The sequence below is a fragment of the Poecilia reticulata genome, linkage group LG17 (genome assembly GCF_000633615.1).
Source record: "Poecilia reticulata strain Guanapo linkage group LG17, Guppy_female_1.0+MT, whole genome shotgun sequence".
NCBI lineage: Eukaryota > Metazoa > Chordata > Actinopteri > Cyprinodontiformes > Poeciliidae > Poecilia > Poecilia reticulata.
Genome location: NC_024347.1, coordinates 21260048 through 21279671, shown reverse-complemented (window position 1 = coordinate 21279671; position 19624 = coordinate 21260048). Strand labels below are relative to the sequence as shown.

General features: G+C 36.4%; 1 protein-coding gene across 2 annotated transcripts in view; it reads left to right on the top strand.

Moving 5' to 3' along the window:
• The window catches only part of sntg1 (syntrophin, gamma 1), a 61824-nt gene that overhangs the window by 36276 nt on the left and 5924 nt on the right, over positions 1–19624 (top strand). For both annotated transcript variants that reach the window (XM_008434259.2, XM_008434261.2), the window contains exons 13-18: positions 5334–5372; positions 8848–8964; positions 10545–10616; positions 11071–11223; positions 11344–11436; positions 19448–19558. In XM_008434259.2, coding sequence (XP_008432481.1) covers positions 5334–5372; positions 8848–8964; positions 10545–10616; positions 11071–11223; positions 11344–11436; positions 19448–19558 — 585 coding nt within the window. The remainder of the gene's footprint in view (positions 1–5333; positions 5373–8847; positions 8965–10544; positions 10617–11070; positions 11224–11343; positions 11437–19447; positions 19559–19624) is intronic.

Below are 19624 nucleotides of genomic sequence, written 5' to 3'. Positions count from 1 at the left end.
KCGGAAGGCTCTCCTCCCCGACCCGAGTCGGACTGTTTTGTTGACATTCCCGTTAGTGCAGCTCCATCTAGTGGATGCATAACGCAACTCCAGCCTCTACTATAGTGTCTATTCTATGCGCCTTATATATGAAATAAGTTTTAAAATAGGCCATTCATTGAAGGTGCGCCTTATAATCCGGTGCGCCTTATAGTGCGGAAAATACGGTAATCTTACCAGGAATAATTAAGAAAAATACATTTTTGTTATTTTTTCATTTTTTTATGGCAATCTGCAAGTATGTATTTTTCCAACCTTAATCCTTACCATGAAAGTAAAATTGTTCTTTAGTTTGAAAATCGAAACAAATAGCTTTTAGTTCATACTTCTAAAACCCGATGTACGGTAATCTKTTCCTCAAAAAAGATTTTGCACCTCTAAGATTAAAAACGGCTCTTTGGATTCTAAAGGTTGTTGACTCCTGAATTAAGTGATCCCAGGAATCCAAAAACAATGAAAAACAATAAACATTAGTAAAATATTAGCATCCTGTAGTTTTAAAAGAAAGACAATCTTGTGTTATTTGAGATCTGAAAGTTTGACTATTGATAATTTTCTTCAAATAAATGCTCAAATTAGCTTTTTATATTTGGGAAAAATATACCAAAAATATCCTGTTTTACTGAAATGATCAAATTTAATCAGGATAATGATCTTTTTTTTATTCCTTAATTTTTTTCAGATAAGCAAAAGCAAATACAAAAACCATCACAGACATGGTTCACCTTTCGTTCATGACCATGGAGGAAGCTCTTGGGTCGAGCTGATGAGCAGAAAACACAGAGACTCTGGATGATCCAGAGAAAGATCATCAGTTTGGAAAGATATTACTCTATGGTTCCTCTCACTGCATGCATTAGCCTTGTAAAATGTTAAACCAGAACAGTGCTGCTGTTATTGTAGCAGTATTTCTTTTTGTTAAAAAGAAAAAAAAAATCTATCATTCCTTAACACTGGATTTTTTTTAAACATAGCCATAAGTACTCAGTAGTTGATTTCTTTCTTCATTTTAGTGTGAAATTATACTGCTGCAACAAACGACTCATTTATTTTCAGGCTCTTTACACAACTTTAACATATTTCTGTTGTTTCTTTGTAGAAATCTCCGAGAATTAATAAGGAATTACGAAGGAATTACCTYATAGACGTAAACAGGCTCTTGTGTTGGCTCTCCAAGGGAYGTGAATGTGGCATAAAGCTAGCAGCAGAATAAAAACTGAGGATTTTGTAATTATCATGTGGCCATGGGGATGGTTTTGTGTCTGGGTGGGGGGGGATAATGGAACCCTGGTTAATTGGAGAGGACCAAGTGAGGGACACACTAAACATAACACAGATGACTCACTGGATTTCTCACTCCAGCCTTGGCATTTACAAAGGTGTTTGATCGAGCTGCAGGAGTAACATAGACTGGTGCATGAGGTGCGAATTTCTGCTCAGAAAATCTCATTGTTAGGTTTGGTATTGTGAATGAAATTGATGAGCCAAGAGTGCATTTCACTATTACTTGTTTGGCTCTTTGAAAGGAGATTTTGTGATTTACTGCACGAGTTTTATTTCGGTCGTCCGATTTCCTCCTGCTTTCATCATACTGAGGGAACACCAAAAAGGCGTTTGGGACGTATAAACTATGCTATTGATTTAATCATCATTGTGTAATTCCAACAGAGTCCTAAAGAGATCTTTGAAAAAGTATGAGAAAAGTCTACTTTTAAATTTAACTCCCATAAATATTTAGTTGAAACCGCATGTGTGGTACAAAAAGAGAATAAGGCAAGACAACCCTTTTTTCACTAATATTAAATCACACTGATGCTTTAGGTCATTTTAAAAACTATCAATTTTTGCAGTATAACTTCAAATACATAGGTCTACATTTCCTTGGTATTAATAAATTATCCTTTTACACTTTGTGACTTGGGTCAAACCTTTGTATCAGACCAAAGGACTTACAAAGGTTTTATTTTTTTGAGTGAATATTCAGTCTTCAATCTATCTCGTCATGTTGCATTTGAAATAATGCCTTTTTCCTTGCTGGTGGGTTTTTCAAACCATATTAAACTGGTTTCACTGTGAATAAGACACACTTACCAACTGCATACAGGATCTACACAAGGTCTGATGCTGCTGTCCAGGGTTTTGTTGCCAAATCTGTGTTTTGGTAACAAAACACAGATTTGTCTCTGGAGCACTGAATCCATCTCCATGCTAAATGTTATGACACATGGACATTCTCTGTCCTCTTTGTGCTTATATTTAATTGTTTGAACATGTGAGGGTGTTGCTCACGCTGGATTGTTTTGGCATTTAGCAAATAGAAGTAATTTTTGGTAATCCTAACTGACCAAAGACAGGAAAGGCTTAGTCTAATTTAATCTGGAAAGATATTATTCATGTATAGAGGGTATGTTCTTCTATAAATAAAAGCAGCCTTTTGAACTACGGCATTTCGAAAATAAATTAAGAAATAGAGTGCTTTGTTGCTTGCAGATGTCTGTCTTTTGAACAATCTATTTGCAGTCAAACGTGTATCATTTGTCACAACGAGACGCTTTCATTTCTTTGAGCGATGGCGGAGGAGGAAAATCCACTCTACTCTCTGCGCTCGACAACCCCCCATAAAGGCTCAGTGATGTTCTGGTCTAGTGGCTGGAGAGGCCATCTCAGGGTACATGAAACCCCTCTTGAATTTGTTTAGYGAGGCATTTGAAGGCATCATTGAGGACATTATGAAAGGAAGCACTTGCTCCACTGCGCCTAATGACTCCCACCAGTCAGCTGCCGCACAGCAGTGCTATTGCACGCCGAAGTCCGTCTGCCATTTTATTTCCATACACGATTTGTGAATCAGATGTGATGTTCGGAGAAGGCTTGATGACGAGTCACTTCTAATGACTCATTGCGTTCATGTTTGGGCGCTCTACTCTTCACACCATGTTGGGTTTCTCTACGCATTGACCTTGAGTACAAGCCTATGTTTTTTTTCTTTTAATCAGAGCTCAGCTCCAAGTTTCCAGCTGTTTCTAGCAAAGTGCAGCCTGAACACTCGGGCTCAGAGGTGCTGATTCAATTCAGTGGAAATCTTTAAAGCTCTACTTCAGTAACATTCAGCAGCTCCCACTGTTAAGAGTATTTCTAAGTTCAGTCAGCGGGCATTGGGCTGGGATCACTCTCCCTTCTTATAGATTAGGTTTTGTCCTTTTTTTGTGAGTTTAAAAAGAATCTTGAAGAAGAAATTGTGTTTCTTGTAACATGGTTGGATAACAAAACATTGCTAATAAGGCAAATAAATGCATACATTGCTATTTAAGTTTGCCATAATGAATTAAAGCCACAAATATATAATTTTAGTACTTTTTGGATTCTTTAAAGTGAAGATACAATGCTTCTTACTTTTGATATAGAGCTTGTGTTATTCATGACAGGGCACAGCAAGTTTATTTGCAAAGCCAGTTTCCCTCAGCAGGAAATATTTAGTGATTTTAACAATTAATTAGGATACTTAAAAATAGAAGAAAGAGCATGAGAAAGAGATGACAGCATTAACTATTTTCAAACGAAAAAGCATTTAGAAAAAAATAATAATGCATAAATACTGCAGCCAAAGATTAAAGGGATTTGCATTTACAGAACATAAAAAGGGAGACAAACAGTGGTARATTTTTGTTTGCACTTCTCAGTGGTTAAAACGTTGAATTGCTTCTGTAAACTTTCTTTTTTTTTAGCAGCAGCGTTAAATGATCTGACAGTTTTTGGAGGCATCAGGTGTTCAGAAAGCGCGTTCACCAATTGCTTTGTGTTGATGATGTGAACACGTCCCAGATCTCTTCATGCTTCACAGTTTTAATCTGAGTCATATGTACAAATAAATAGGAATCATTTAATGCTTAGCACATAAGAAACACATGCATTGAGTTAGAATGCTACGTTTCAGGGATTTAGCCAGACCTTTGTATAGAATCAATAAATCTCAATTTAGATATAGTTTGCCACCATTGCAATAACATGGTGAGTGTGTCAGATTCTTATTATTTGTTGTGTACTTCGATTTTAGTACAATAAAATCCCTCCCAAAAATAAGTTTTTGGCTTAAGGAAAAGTTTGCAAGACGTTTTTGAAGTCCCAATTATGTTTTCTGCATAACTGCTGCTTCACACATAATGCAATGACAAGTAGACAGCTCTAAAATGCAAGAGCAGCTGGCCAGCTCAGTCAGCATGGTTCTTATGCTTCTTGTGTTGTCATTTACAGGGTTTTAGTTCTTTGATGCAGTTTTTAAAAACATGGTTTCTTGTGAAGTTTCTCAAAATTGAATTAAATGTACAGTAAATATTCAYTCCAAATCTATCTTGGTCTTAATGTTGTAAATCTTCAATAATAAGTAGTTATAAACTAAGACAAATTCAAGAAAAAGCATACTCGGGAACATTTAAATAATATTTCTTAACCAAATAAACTAGGAACCAACACAATTTGCTACCAGTAAGATATTAAATAAATTGATCACACATTTATTTCTATTTACATTCTTGCAGAGGCCAAAGTATTTCAGATATAAAGGTTTCCTGTCTATATTTTTAAAAACAGAAAGAGATGGATTATTGATTTTGAGTTTAGAAGTTCAGAAGTGAACCGATAAATCTCTCCTGATTTGAGTTAAAGCTTCACAAACCTGCAGCCTAAAGACCCTAGAGCTGAATCTGAGAAAACCTGCTGTCACTGTTCCCATATATCTGCACCCAGCTCACATCAGTCTTTTTCCCCCCCCTTTCACATTTTCTCTGCTGAAATAAAAACATAGCTTTTCTTTATTCTCTCCGCTCCCCAAACTTTAGTATCGTTTAACAATTGCTCACTCCCCTGGCTTGTTCTTGTCTCTGTAGGAGGATGGACTTGGGAATGGACATCTTAATTTGGTGCTCTGCTTCTAAGAAAGAGTTATATTGATAGTGTAGCTGTGGATTAGTTGCGAGTGATACCTGTGATCTGAACACAGGGTTTTAATTTGAAGCCTGACTGCTCTCTCTGCTTTTATTACCAGAGAGAGAGAATTGATTTTTTTTAAGTGGATTTTTTTTTTAAGGAAGAGCCTCAGGACCTCATGGAAGTGGCTGGATCTATCTCATTTTGAAATTTGCATGCTTTGAATAAATTGAGTTCTCCTTCAATATGTGTGGTTAATATGTTACCACTGTAATGTTTACTTTTTTCTTTGCACAGAGGCACATAGGGTATTTTAAATTTTTTGTGACAAATGTTACAGTGGGTATTGATGCTCCTGTTAAATTTTGCAGGTGAAGAAGATTAACAGGAATTTTCCAGTAAACCAGCAGGTGAGCTCTTCTATTAATTATTCAACCCACTTTATTTTACGTATCTTTAATGTTTGTGCTTTAGCCAACATTAAAACTGAGGTAATTCTGAGCCGCTCTGTAAGTCAGAGAAGTTACACAGGCCGGTATTGCCAGCTATTACAGCACATGGGAAGTGCTTGCATCATTTAAGTCCATCCACTGGGAGATGATCAGAAAACAACTTAAGTGCTTTCAGTCAGTTAACTCATCATGTCAACCTTCAGTCTAAATGGAGAAAATCAAGCATGCATCAAGGGCTTTCTGCTTATTTACTGCAGCTTCTGCCTCACAACAACAAAAAAAATAGCAGCCATGCAAATTTAAGGTAATAGTTCACAATGGAAAATTACACAGTGTCACAAATCTTTTCACTTTGTTTTGTAAATGAAGAAAAGGTCTCGCCGTATTCTTGTCAGTTCATACCTCTGTTCATTATCGTCTGGTGGGACTGTTGCTATATAACTTCATTTCCTAGTAGTTAGTTCTTCGTTTATTCTGGTGTTCTCCTAGATCAGTGCTACTTTCCTCTTGGTTTGTACTTTTACATTGAGAAAGACAATAAACTCCTCTGTCTTCACCAGTAAAGAAATGCTACAATGTATTGGAATTTTAGGTCACTGAGCGAAAGCATAAAAAAGCATAAATGTGAAATCCAAACTCTGGAGGATTTTTGGAAAATTTGCAGAAAGGATTTTTTCTAAAAACATTCAATGTGAGATTAGTTTAAAACAAGCATTTCTTTCAAAAATTTTTAACACCTTTACCAAGATATCGTCATCCTTCTACACATTTGTATGTAACATTTCCTTTATATGACTGAGAACATTTTAACCTTGTATTATTAAAAAAACATAGATTTTAAACCTGATGAAACCTCAAAAGATATCTCACATATGAAGAAATAATGGATGACATAGTTGTGTGAGAACTGTTTTTGTTAAAGCCAAAATTCTTTGACTTTTCTCACACATTTTCAATTTATTGTGACTAAAACCAGCCCTTGATTTCACGGCTGGTTTCGTGAAAACAAAAAAAGAAATCAGAGAAGCAGCTTGTGATTTTTTTTTTTTTGTTTGATTTTTTTTCCGGCTCAGAATATTTCTGTCAAGTTGTCAGATGAAAACCTTGGGTTTACTTTTACTAATGAKGAGGAGGAGGAACCAGATATGGAAGCATTTAGGCTCATTTAGAAGCTTGCAGGTCTGTTTCAAAGAGGATGTAGGGACTTTTGACAGCCTGTTCGCAAGTTGTGGCGACTTCAACTCAAACAAATACCAACTCCAAGCTGGAGAAATCACCTCCAAATTTAATGTCGTCAGTCTACAGAATATTTTCCCCAAGAGTCTGGGAATCATCAGGACTTTTTCAAACTTGGCTAGGCATATGAAACATACAGCCAATGAAACTGTATGTGCCTTATTTTTTCTAACGTTATAATTTTTTGGGTGATCTGAAACATTTAGGTGGAATAAATATTGAAAAYTGAAGAAATCTATCAGGCAAAAAAAGTTGATTTTATTCCCATGTATTTTACCATCAGGGAGAAAGGACAGTAAACTTGTGCCAGAGTTTATAATTCTTAAAAAGAATTGCAATTTTACTTAGAGATTTGATGCATTTTCTTTCTAGTTGGACCCTTAAGATGATGCAGCACATTTTTATCAATCCCGGACTTTAGACAAATGGATGTTATGTGGTACACCATGCAGACTTATTTCCCTATCCAATATTTTGACTTGAAATAGTAAGAACAACAGCACTGTTAACAAGGACTGACCAATAAGCAGTTTAAATGCACTTTACTTCACCTAAAACGACTTGAGCCTTCTTTGTGCAACACTCCGATTTAGAATTTTCTGCCTACTTTTACATAAATGAAAGGATGAGATCTCCAACTGAAAGATGTCAAGATGAAACTTCACCAGCAAAAGAACATGTTTTGTCTTATCCCGATTTTACACACAAAGATTTGTTCTGGTATTTTCAGCATGAATCTAAAGTTCTTATTTAAGTATGTATGAAATTTGGCACTWCTGAGTTAAACGTTAATAATAAATAGAGCCAAACTCTGACTTGTTAAGTATGTATGATTTTTGACACACTAGAGATATCGTTTGATAATTAGGGGTTTGCCTCTTTTCACCTTAACATAAATCATTAAATACCGTCAAGGGTATCCGAAAATGAAAACCTGTCACATTTTTGGAAGAAAACGTTCCATAAATTAGGCGTGAAAACATGTGATAAAACCTTTATGCTGCCAGTAGGAATAAAGCTGGAAAATAAGTGTTTAAATACTAGTGAAGTAAAGATGTCAGGGAAATATTTATATGAAGAAAACTGTGTTTAAATAAATTGTGTACAAAGTAGCAACAAATTCAAAACACAGAAGGGTTGTATTTAAAATTACTTTTCTCCTTGTTGGGCCTCAAAGTTGTCATATTTTATTTGACTTTTTCCAGTATGCTAAATTACCCTGGACCTCAAGACTATTCTGCATGTTTTAACACACCGGATTCAGAGAATTCCAGTTCAGCAAAAGCTTCCTTATCTCCAATTAATTTAAATCATGTGTGCTGAARCCTAAAACATTGACCATCACCTAATAAGAAAGTTCAATCTGTTATTTGGTGTGAGCAGCACACCAGGTGGAATGTTCGGGGTCCAAACAAAGCAAATGTTTAAAATGCATAGATTGTGCTAGTCATGCTGAGGTGTCCTCATTTATTTCTCTGCAGCAATAGCTTTTTTTTAATTACAATTTAGTAAAAAAAATAAAAAATTAAAGGTCTCTTCCTCCATTTGTATTCTTCATTTTACAACTTGAATTTTGAAACTCATTCTCCATTGTGTCATTAATACCACCCCACTGACATCCACATTTKTATACAGCCMGTCTTACATTCTCTCACTTAAAGTTTAGATGCTTAGCGAATCTCATCATGGTCTGTGCAGAATAATGGGGCCCGTTTCAGTTTTCTCTAAAACCAAACCAAACTAAATAGCTCGTTGTCCGTCTTCTGTGCAATTCCTGAAAAAGTACAGATACTAACCTGTCACTGCTGAGTCCGTTTGGGGTTTGAAGATTGTGCCAAAATTTGCACTTGCCAGAATATAGATAGATTTCTGTTTTCTGAAGTAAAAATTGGAATCTTTACACAAAAACTCTTTTCTACAGGCTCATAAAGACAAAGGAAGTACAAAAATAGTTTCCACAGTTGCAAAATCCCTCATTTTCCAGGCACTTTACTTCACAGCTTTGCAAAGCTGGATTTAGTACCAGATATTCATGGTTGAAATGTTCTTGTGATTATTTGGTGAACATAGTTATATCATCTTTCTTATTTCATGGCTAAAAATATAAAAAATTTAACACCTTTGAGCTAATTTTTAATTCCAGTTCATTTTTATTTTACTTTGTAAAGTACACAATGCTGTTTGCTTTATTGGACAGATTATCTACATGGGCTGGGTCGACGAGAAGGAGCAGGACTCTGTTCAGGACAGGATGTACTCACCAAAGTTTCTCGCTCTGAGGGGTTCCTCACTCTTCAAGTTCACAGCTCCTCCCGTAAGCATTCTCTTGTGTTTAATTTCATCAAATCAAACTCCTGTTTTGGATTGATGCTTTCTGCTCCTGAGGTGGGGGGGRTATTTAATTTTCATTTAATGCTAATCTACTGTTGAGGAAAGGGGGAAAAAATGCTTCCCTATTTAAGAAACAGGAAGCAGCTCACTTATAATCATTTGTGGTGCATTGATCTTTGTCTTGATTGATGATGATCATTTAATGTGTTTACATTCTGCCAGCTATTTGGGTTATTATGACGAGAGGGATAAGCTGTCAATGGGCCTGTTGATGGCAAGAGATTGATAGATAACTGAAATTGCCTGCTGATGGTGATTGTGCTGATATAAATGGAATATGCTAATGTGAGTGGATGAGGGAACATGAGAGAGCCTGCATGTTCAAAAGTCWGGACATGTTTTGTTATTAATCTAAACTAGCTATCTGGGATTTATGGCTTCCTGCATGTGGGAGGATGTAACTGGAATTTGAAAGGCTACAATGGGTTTGAAAAGTATTTTTACCACGTTGACATTTTCGAGTTTTGTCACGTTACAACCATGAATTTTATTGGAATGCACATACTGGTGAAGTGGATGGAAAATGCAAGTCTGAAAAGCATAGAGTTGATTCTGGCCTCCTTTAGAGTGACATCCTTAAATCCCATAAAATCCACTTCAACCAGCTGCTTCAAGAAGTCTTATATACACTCTACTTGTATGCATGTAAAAAAGGTCTTGGTAACTCTGAAGAAGCTACAGAAACCCATTAATAGTGCAGTTATTTTGGGGGRAAAAAGTAAGCTATTATTGAAAGAAAGCCATACGATGTCCCATTAACTAATTTTCCCCAACCCATGTAGAGAGCACAGCTGAGACATAGAACAAGGTTTCTTGCCAGACATCATCATAAATGAACCATGTGCTATGTGGYCTACATTCAAAATACTATGTGGTGGATAACCAACACGGCACATCACCCTGAACTTACAATGAAATGTGCTTTTGGAGAGCTATCTTCAGCAAGACAGGGAAGCTGATCAGAGTTGATAAGAAGATGGAAGGAGCAACATACAGTGCAACCCTGTGAGCAAACCTCTTAGAAGTWTGAGACGGTAGAGGTTTTCCATCCAACACAGCAGGAACCAACTTAATCCAACTGAGAGTCTGTGGCAAGATTTGAAAATTGCTCTTCACAGGCTCTCCCTGTGGAAATATGTCTAGATTTAAGATTAGTATAATTTTCCTTCTGCTTSACAAAAATGCATTACTTGTATCATAAAATCTCACTCGATTACATTGAAAATGGAAAAAATTGCAAGTTACTGGGTACATCAATCAATCAGCAAGGAAATACTGTAATGTTCCAGTCCTTTGGATTTGATATGTTACTAGCAAAAGCACTGTGCATTGTTCTGTAAATAATTGTTTTTTTCTGTATATAAAAAGTATTCCCAAGGAATTCCCCTGTTGGAAAAAAAACACATGCTATGTTTCCTCTTAGGCACAGTTCCTGATCTTTTTTTATTCCTCTCCATTGAGACATTTCTTAAATCAAACACAACATTCATGTGCTGTTTTCAGGTGACGACGTGGGACTGGACCAGAGCAGAGAAAAGCTTTACCGTGTATGAAATAATGTGCAAAATTTTAAAGGTATCACAGTCTCTCTTTTTTTTGTCTTTTTACTCAATTCCCCAAGCATTTAGAGCAGTGGATCTCAAACAGGGTACACTAGGAGAATATTAAGCAGCAGAAGTGAATCTAAGGGATGCTCTCATATGACTCACTTATACAGTACATTTGCATGTATTCTTCTTGCTGTTCCACAGACAGACTCAAGGCTTGTAGTTATTATTCTATGCAGGTTTCAAGTCACTTTGAATTTGATGGTGAGAATTTATCTGCCACTCATTATCTAGAAACGGATTTTGAATAGCTAGATATAGATTCACAAATGCAATTATCTGTAGGCTGACCTTAAATTGCAATTGAGTTTATAGAAAGCTGTGAGGCGACACATTAGATTATGATTATTAAAGTTAGTAACGCCTGTCAGGGAACTGTGCTGCTGTTGCCTTATCTGTCAGCYCGCTCTGTGTTATCTTAGGACAGTGACCTTTTGGACAAAAGGAGACACTGCTTCAGTGTTCAGACAGAGAGTGGGGAGGACATGTTCTTCAGCGTAGAGCTGGAGTGTGAACTGCTGATCTGGGAAAAGGCTTTTCAGATGGCCACGTTTCTGGAGGTGGAGCGGATACAGGTCTGTGTTTTTATTTAACAGCCTCAGGCTGTTTCAGCACAGTTGTTTTAGCACGAAAAAACTGATAATACTCTTGAGACATCTGTAACTGTTGTAACATCGTATCTTGCTGTTCTGCAGTGTAAAACATATGCTTGCATAATGGAGAGCCACCTCATGGGACTTACAGTTGACTTCAGCATGGGATTTGTGTGCTTCGATGCTGCTTCAAAGGCAAGTTCATGACAATCTTCTCTAAACTCTTCAGCGTCTCCATTTATCAGTTCATTTCTCAGCCTTGCAAAGTTGGATTTATCTATGTATTTTTCATATCAATGGTTTTGTCAAGTTGTGACCTGCTGATGCCGATATTGGTTATTTATTACAGTTATACAAACTTTTGCTGTCTAGTTTTTGCACAAACTGAAGTCTTAACATGAAAATGTTTGCAGTAAAATAATTTACTCAGAGCATGACAGAGCTTTTGCTGTAAAAAGTGTTTAAGTATATATAATTTGCAAGATGGATTATACCATATATGATTTTTTTCTGCACACCTCAGAATGAAAAAGGTGTGCGCACTTACATTTTTGTATACAAGACTAGAAAATAACTTGTCTTATGCAAGTAAGCTATGACTTGCTATTATGTTTTAGATTATTWAAATTTTTTTAAACTATAAATGACCTTCAAGCAGCCATTCTAATGTGATGAATTAGGACCGGAGGAAACGTCATGCTATGTGTGGGAAATGGGGAGSAGTCAGTGTTACACAGCTCTGCGGTTCAACAGAAGTTTACAAAGTTTTTTAAACAAAGACAAAATGGTCAGAGTTTACATTCTAAACCGTCTTAGCATCTTCTCTTAACAATAAACATCATTGGTATAGTTTGCATGTGGTGAACATAACATACAAACAAGTCTCTGTATTACATACAGAGCTATTGGACGGTTTCCAAAAGAAAGCAAATATTTCCTAATTTAGCAGAAACCTCTAAGATATTGAGAATAATTAAGTTGTCTTCTCACAGCAAAACCTTCCAYGCTGGTGATTGYTAATTTCAACACGACCCRGTAGCGCTTACATAGAYGGTGCTCACTGATCGGTAAAAAAAAGAAAGTTTGAATTGTTAGATTCTGCCTCTTCTGAGCGGTGAATATCCGGTCATACAGTTGGCCAACTTCTATGCCAGGGCAGGGGAATCCTCTGTTATCCATTCAAATATGGAGGAATGCTCTCCTCAGCRCGCGTTGCATACAGTTGGATGGAACAAATCATGACGCCTCAGCTGACTTCTTTTTTTGTGCTGCTGCTAACTTATTCTGCTCACTGTGCATTTTAGGAGTTGTGAGTTCATTTGTTTTGACGGCTGAACCCCTCCCAGCTAAAACCTCTTACTGCAGCGTACAGTTCATTTTGGCCTTTCCCCAAGTCTCACAGGCATGCATACTACTCCACTGGTGCACATTATGTTGATGAGAGGGACACAAGCACTGCCATATTGTTCTCTAAGATTTTGGCCCCGATTCCAGCAGTGCGCGGCAACAATGTCCCCCAAGCATGACAATAATGTTGCCAGATTATTGTTTATAGAGAGAAATTCACCAAGCACAATCCATATGTAAACTGCAGTTGCAGACAATGTGAGTGGGATTATTCCATAATTAAAAACTGCTTTTGGCAAATTTGACAAGCATGCTGCTTTCTGACAGAAACCAACCAAAATGTAACCGCTTGACAAACAGATCTGTAATCTGCAGGKTTAAGATACAGTCAGATCTTATTCCATCTCTGCAGTACCGTTTCCACATGGACAACATACAAAGCAAAAAAAAAAACACTGTATAAAATATTTATGGTTAATCTCCACCACCATCTCTCTGCCAGTGCTTTTGTTTGGACTTTTTCCTCTCATGTCTGCGGTTCTCTTCTGTGCTCACACACATGAGAATCAAGTAAGCTAATCTCTGACCTTTCAAAGATGAACACACAGCGAGTGGGCGGATGAATCAATGCATGAATATGGTACTTACTACTGTGTAATGTGTTGCATATATTAGGATGTAAAATATGTAAACTAGAACAGCACAATGCAGTTATGTGTTAAACTGTGGCATTATTATTCAGACAATACCGACTTCCAGTTGGATACAAAGTCAATATAAAGTTCTTTATTGCTACAAAGTTAGGCAAGATAACAAGCATTTTATTTATTTTTAATTTATTTTACTCAAGCTGGAGTTTCAGCAGACTTCTTCAAAATTCTGCTCTAACTGGYTGACTAAGAAATACTTTGTTCAGACAACGCACTGACACAATTACGCATGGATTTATCATTTATTCCCATATATTCCCATATAACACAGAGTTGGTCTTCAATAAACTCACATCTAGCTCCTGATAACATGCTTACAGGAGTCAGGGACTCCCTATAGATATAGATTTTTGAACATGACATTAAGTGTAATGTACTCCAATGGGCTTCACGGTAACCAGATCTCAACCCAGTAGGGTGCCTTTGGAGAGTGGTGGGAAAGAAGATTTGCGTCGTAAATCTATAGCATCAATCTCAGAAATGTTATAAGACACCTTGTTGAATCTATGCCCTTGAMAATTAAGGCAGTTCTGAAGACAAAAGGACTCCCATCTGGTTATAGCAAGATGTAACTAGTAAGGTAGATGAGAACTGCATCTCTCTCTTAGTACATTTTAAATGCTGTACAGATGAAAAAACTGCATTGCTAAAATCTACATAGTGCTCAATGTGAGAACACTGACATCAATAATGATTCGATCAGTGTTAGGCTTCTTTAACAAATCCTTGACAGCTTTTCTCTTAAAGAAATGAAAAGAATCAGTGCTTACTATGAAAAGTAATAACCACCCTGGTAAWATAGTGCAATATAGCATCATGTTGCCTAAACCATTTTGACAGACTRGGGAATCTGGGGGTGTCTGGCAGTGARATGAGAGCAGTAGATCCTTGACTTCAGGGTGGCCCTTCTGTGGTTCTGCTTTCCTCTGGTGAGACCCATGGATAGTAAATGTGACGGGGATCTSGGGGGGTCCTTGGACTSCGTCTAATTAGTTGTACTCTTGCAGACCTCCTGGAGCTCTTCAAAATTTATTGTAGYGCATTGTCTTAGGAGTAGATACATACACATTASTATCAGAATAAAATGTTCCCTAACAGAATATTAGCAGGATAGTAAATTTCTTGTCAAGTATCTTTTCTGACTCAACTTTTCTACTTTGAAGTAGCATACAATGTTGCCAATGGAAGTTTTTGTTCYAATATTGACGTGGCTACTTTTGGTATCATTGTCAAGCGTCATTTCTCATGTGATTAGTGAACATAAAATGAAATCCAGATTTTTATTTGTACAATTTTATGATAGAGATTTTCCAGTGGTAGGCATCACAGATTGCATTTGTTGTGATTGATATTTTGTTTACTTCTTGTCTTCCATTTGGACACTGCAGACTCTTTAGACATAGGAAAACACTGGGGCACAGAATGGATGCTCCACACTGTCCTGTATAGCTTAAAACGTCTTGGCATGGCCACCACAAATCCCTAATTTCAGTCCTGCTGAGAATTTGTAGAGGCTGATTCAGTTCCACTGGTTCTGAGCCAGAACTCCAGCACACTGCTGTGAGAAGCTTGTGGAAGAAAAATCCAAAACATTTGACCCAAGTCATGTAGTTCAAAGGCAATGCTACAAAATGCTGAGGAAATGTAGTATGCTTGGTGTTGTAGAGATTGGACAAAATCRCAGACAAAAACTGGGCATAGTCATAATATGCATGCCAATTTAAAAAACAAAAACACTTACAGAGAGGGYCTGCAGGGAACCAGATACATGCCACAGATGAGCAACCCCAAACAATAGAAAGCAACTGCAAAACAACGAGGATGGGGAGCTACTGAGGCAAAGGTAGAAATGACAATGCAACCTAAAAGCCTAATCAGATGGAAATGAGAACAGCTGAGGGAGAAAGCACGCAGAGGAGAACGAGGTGATTGAGAACAGCTGTGCTGGGAAGCAAGCTGGCACGCTGAGGGAGGAAGATAAAAAGAGCAGGAGAAATGGGAGACCATAAAACTTAAGGGGAAAAATCCTGAAACTATCATAAACAGTTAACAATAAGAAACACTCGTTTACGGAACCTCAATCTAAATGTACAAATTAAAATACAGCCAGAAAAGAACGAATATGGAGGAAACAGAAATGGTAAGATTTAAGATGTAGAAATACAGGATGGATCCTAAACAGGAARCACAACACAAACAACTCAGGATMATGACAGTATGTAAATATCTAATTTTAAAGATATTTATAAATAAAAATTCTGAGATCCTTTCAGTCATTTTGACAAATATAAATCATTTTTCACTCTGATTTAACTTCAGACATGAMAATTTTTGTTTGTAAATTTCTGGTTTCACCTAGTTAAATGTTTAWCCAAGGTATACCCTTGATTTATTACACCTTTTGGAAAACGTGAAGTGTGTCAAACTAATAGCAGAACCTGAGCTGACCAGAGGAGTCGGGGATAACYACACAKGGTTCCTGCTTCTCTCATGCTGTAATTTCAAATTCCAATTTCTCATTCATGGATGTTTATCTTCTTTTCTTGTGTTTTTCCAGATCTTGAGAGTACATAAATTAAATTTGCAGACCCTGCTCACAGTCACTCTGCAAATACAAACTAACATTGTTGATTCAGCTCGCAACTAGCTGCTACTATAGGATGCTGCGTCTTTGTGTTGGCTTCAAATGAATAGCTTGGAGCCTGTAAAGATAGATAGATTCTAAGGTGAATGTGATCTCACGCAGTAATGAATTTGTTTCTGCCAATCAAATGTGTGTTCTTTTCCCTGGGGAAGCAGAGCCTGCCAAGCCGGTGATCAGCCAAGCACATCAAAGTGTGGGGTGAAGATTGCAGTTGTGTCTTTTTCCTTCAGTATTCTGTGTTTGTAATCTACTAAATTATTATTCGATTTTATGGTTTTGATTTAAAACTTAACATGTCTCTGAGGCATCATCTCGTATGATTTATGCTTTTTAGGCCTTCTGATGCCAAACTTTGTGACAAARCAAAACAGAAAAAAACAATGAAAAATTATTTTACCGTTGTTTAAATTGTGTCTTAAAATTTGCAGACGAACTGGACAATTTTATACCAAACAAGAGGAAAGCGAGAAATGTCAAGTCCATTCATTTAAACTCGTGTGACATTACGTCCGTTTTCTTTTGTCTCAGATCAAAAGTGAGCAGGTTTAAATTCTGAGTAAAGAAACAAAACAACTTTCTGTTYCTCYGTGACRAGGCTATCTATTTGAAGTTGTAGTATCTGGTGAAATACTCTACATTATATTCATTAAATATGCATCATGTTCAGCAACAGAAGTTTAAACACGAGTCAGTGATGCGATTAGATAAACCATGAAAAGTGCAGAATGACGGTTTTAAACCTGGTTATCCTAATGTCTTCTACTATATGCTGCCATAATGAATTTTGAGACAGATACTTACTGTAGATACTTATTCGGTAGATTTTTTTTTCCAATTTGTAAATTTTGATTTTCAAAACATTGCCCTTCACTGGGACTTTCTTTACTTTTTGATAATGTTATTCTGCTCATTATCCTCAAATGTCTGTTTTTACTGAATTGTTTGGTTTTGGTTTTATATATTTCTTCTTGCCAGATTACTGGAAGTGCACAGAAGATGACTTTCAATTGCAAATATTTCATTAATCACAGAGCAAAATTAAATATTATAACTCATATTACACAATCTTCAAAGAGTTGTAGATGTTGATGGCTGTGGGTAGGAAGGATCTCCTGTAGCAGACAGTATTACAGTGGTTCAAGTGAAGCCTGTGACTGAAGGATGAAAAAAAGTGTGCTGTTTAACATTGTCTTGAGTATAGTCTCAATACCTGCCTCCCTCCCGCTTCAGATGTTAACATTATACTAAAACGTTTTTAAAACGCCAGAGCAAAACCCTGAGTGCTGTTTTTAAAATCACCAGTACAGATATTTGTGAGAAATAAATAGATTTCTGCTTCTACCTAAAGAAAAACATTGTAGTTTTCATGGTGAAGCTTTAAATCTCTGCTGCCACACAAATAAGACTTTGCAAAAAGTGGACTCTATTTTTGAATGAATTTCTCACTTTTGGAAACCTTAAAAAATTGTGCCACTTGTCTTTTTAATAGAGAAAAGCTGTGTCACTACAGGGGTCTTCAAGAGGGGAATATCAGAAACAGTGGGGAAGTGGCTTTTAGTTAGCATTTAAAATTTCTCTGAAAATGAAATGTGCTGTGTGCAAAAGTGCCCTGCCTTCACTTGATCTAAAACTAGTTTGAAAAATGTTTAAACACAATGAGTGCTCTACTGTTATTAAAAGTGATGCTGTACTGAAGATCATTTCATGCTATTTGTGGCAGATACATAGATGTAGCACTGGGGCGACTGCTACAGGTGATGAAATTGATTATTTTCCTTTCTTATCCTGGTATTTTTAAACTAAGAATCTTAAGGAAAATTCATAAAGTTTTTGGAAAGTAAAAATATGATCTCTTGTCTATATTTACACTATTTCAATGAATTAGTTGAAATATAATCAAAAAGATTATATTTAATGTTAAACTATTTATTTTTGTTTCATGAAGACTTAGATTCATTATTATTGTTATCATCAGGATAAAATCAGTTTGTTAGAAACAAATATCAATAACCCATAATAATGCCAGGTTTCATATACAATAACCATGTATTTTCTTATCTAGGCACTTTTTATAGAAACTTGCCAATGTTGTCTTAATGCACACATAAAACCAAAGAAAATTTAATAAATACATGTGACYTCAATGTATGCTAATAAAATACTAATTTCTGATAGCATAACATGGAAACCAAAAATGAATCAAAAATATAAACGCTTGTCTATACTTGTGTCAGTCATTATAAATACACACCTACTTTGCCAATTAATCAAGGTTTGGATTCAGGCCTTTTAACTGTCAGCTACTGTATCACAGCATAKGTTCACAAATGATGACAAGCTTTTTATTTTAAAAAACGGACAACTCACTTGTGTTTCAGCACGTAATGTAAATTYAGAACAACAGCATATCCAGCTCTCTCTTGTGATCCATTCCTTGTTTGYAAGAAAGATTATGGTAACGCTACTGATGTGCCAGGTTAATTAAAAGATGGTTTGTTGCCATGCAATATCCTAGCTGAAGGATAGATAGGTCTGACAGATAGACCTATCTATCAGGTCAATCCAACTGATAGATAGTTTATCTATCGGGTAGAAGAACTATCAGGTAGTTCTTTTATCTGCCTGATAGAAGAACTGTAAATATAAGCTACAATATTAAAAATAATCCTGTGAAAACATGTTGAACTTGCATTCAAGATTCCTCTTACATGCATGAAAAAATAGCAGCTAACAGACTTTAAAAATAAAATTAGTCTGTAGCATAAAATAAAGATAATTAAAAGCTATAGCGTAGTTCAAAGCTGTACTTCCACTGCTGCAATAAGTTGAGCGCTGCAGATGTCTGGCCTTTTAGAGCGTCACCTAAATCTTCCTRATAAAGTTGCTGTGATTGGCATTGAGGACAAGATAATGCTCTATCATTACCTCTGACAAGACTAGCATGAATGAATTTCAAAGGCAAAATAGATGAGGTGACACTTCTGCTGCACTCTGATTATGCTTGGTTATTACCCGCTGTAGATTTTTACAAGAAAGACGATTTTAAAAACATCTAATGCACATGTCGCRTTATAGCATCATTTTTCACACCACATTTAACCAAATTGTTAAAGTTGTTCCTACAGTCCCAGGAGCAGTTTTCACTGTCCAACAGCATGCGCACACTGTGACATAGTCAAGTGAAAAGCATAGCTCACTGTCCACCTGAGGAGTCTGAAAACTGACTCACTGGGAAGCTTTTATTTACTGATTTTAGCACTAGTTGAGTCACCGAAGCGCTACTTCATATTTAATTGTGCTGCGACTTCTCACATTTTTTTCCACCGGCAGCATTCATCTCTCACAATGGATTGTACTTGACTAATCTGCTGATGTGCCTCATTTCCAATCAGCTCCTTGAGGATTTTATCATTTATAATTTATGAAAAAAGTGACTAGAGAAGAAATTCTGTAATTGAATTGCAGCGAATATAGAGATTTAGTTTTCTTTTTCTTGTCACTTCAGGCAGTACTGTGGAGATACAAGTTCTCCCAGCTAAAAGGATCATCTGATGACGGAAAGAGCAAGATAAAATTTTTATTCCAAAATGCAGAATCCAAGTCTATTGAGGCAAAGGTGAGTCTGGTTTTACAAGATTATACAAATTGAATCATGATACTAATGGTATATATGCTGTTTTTC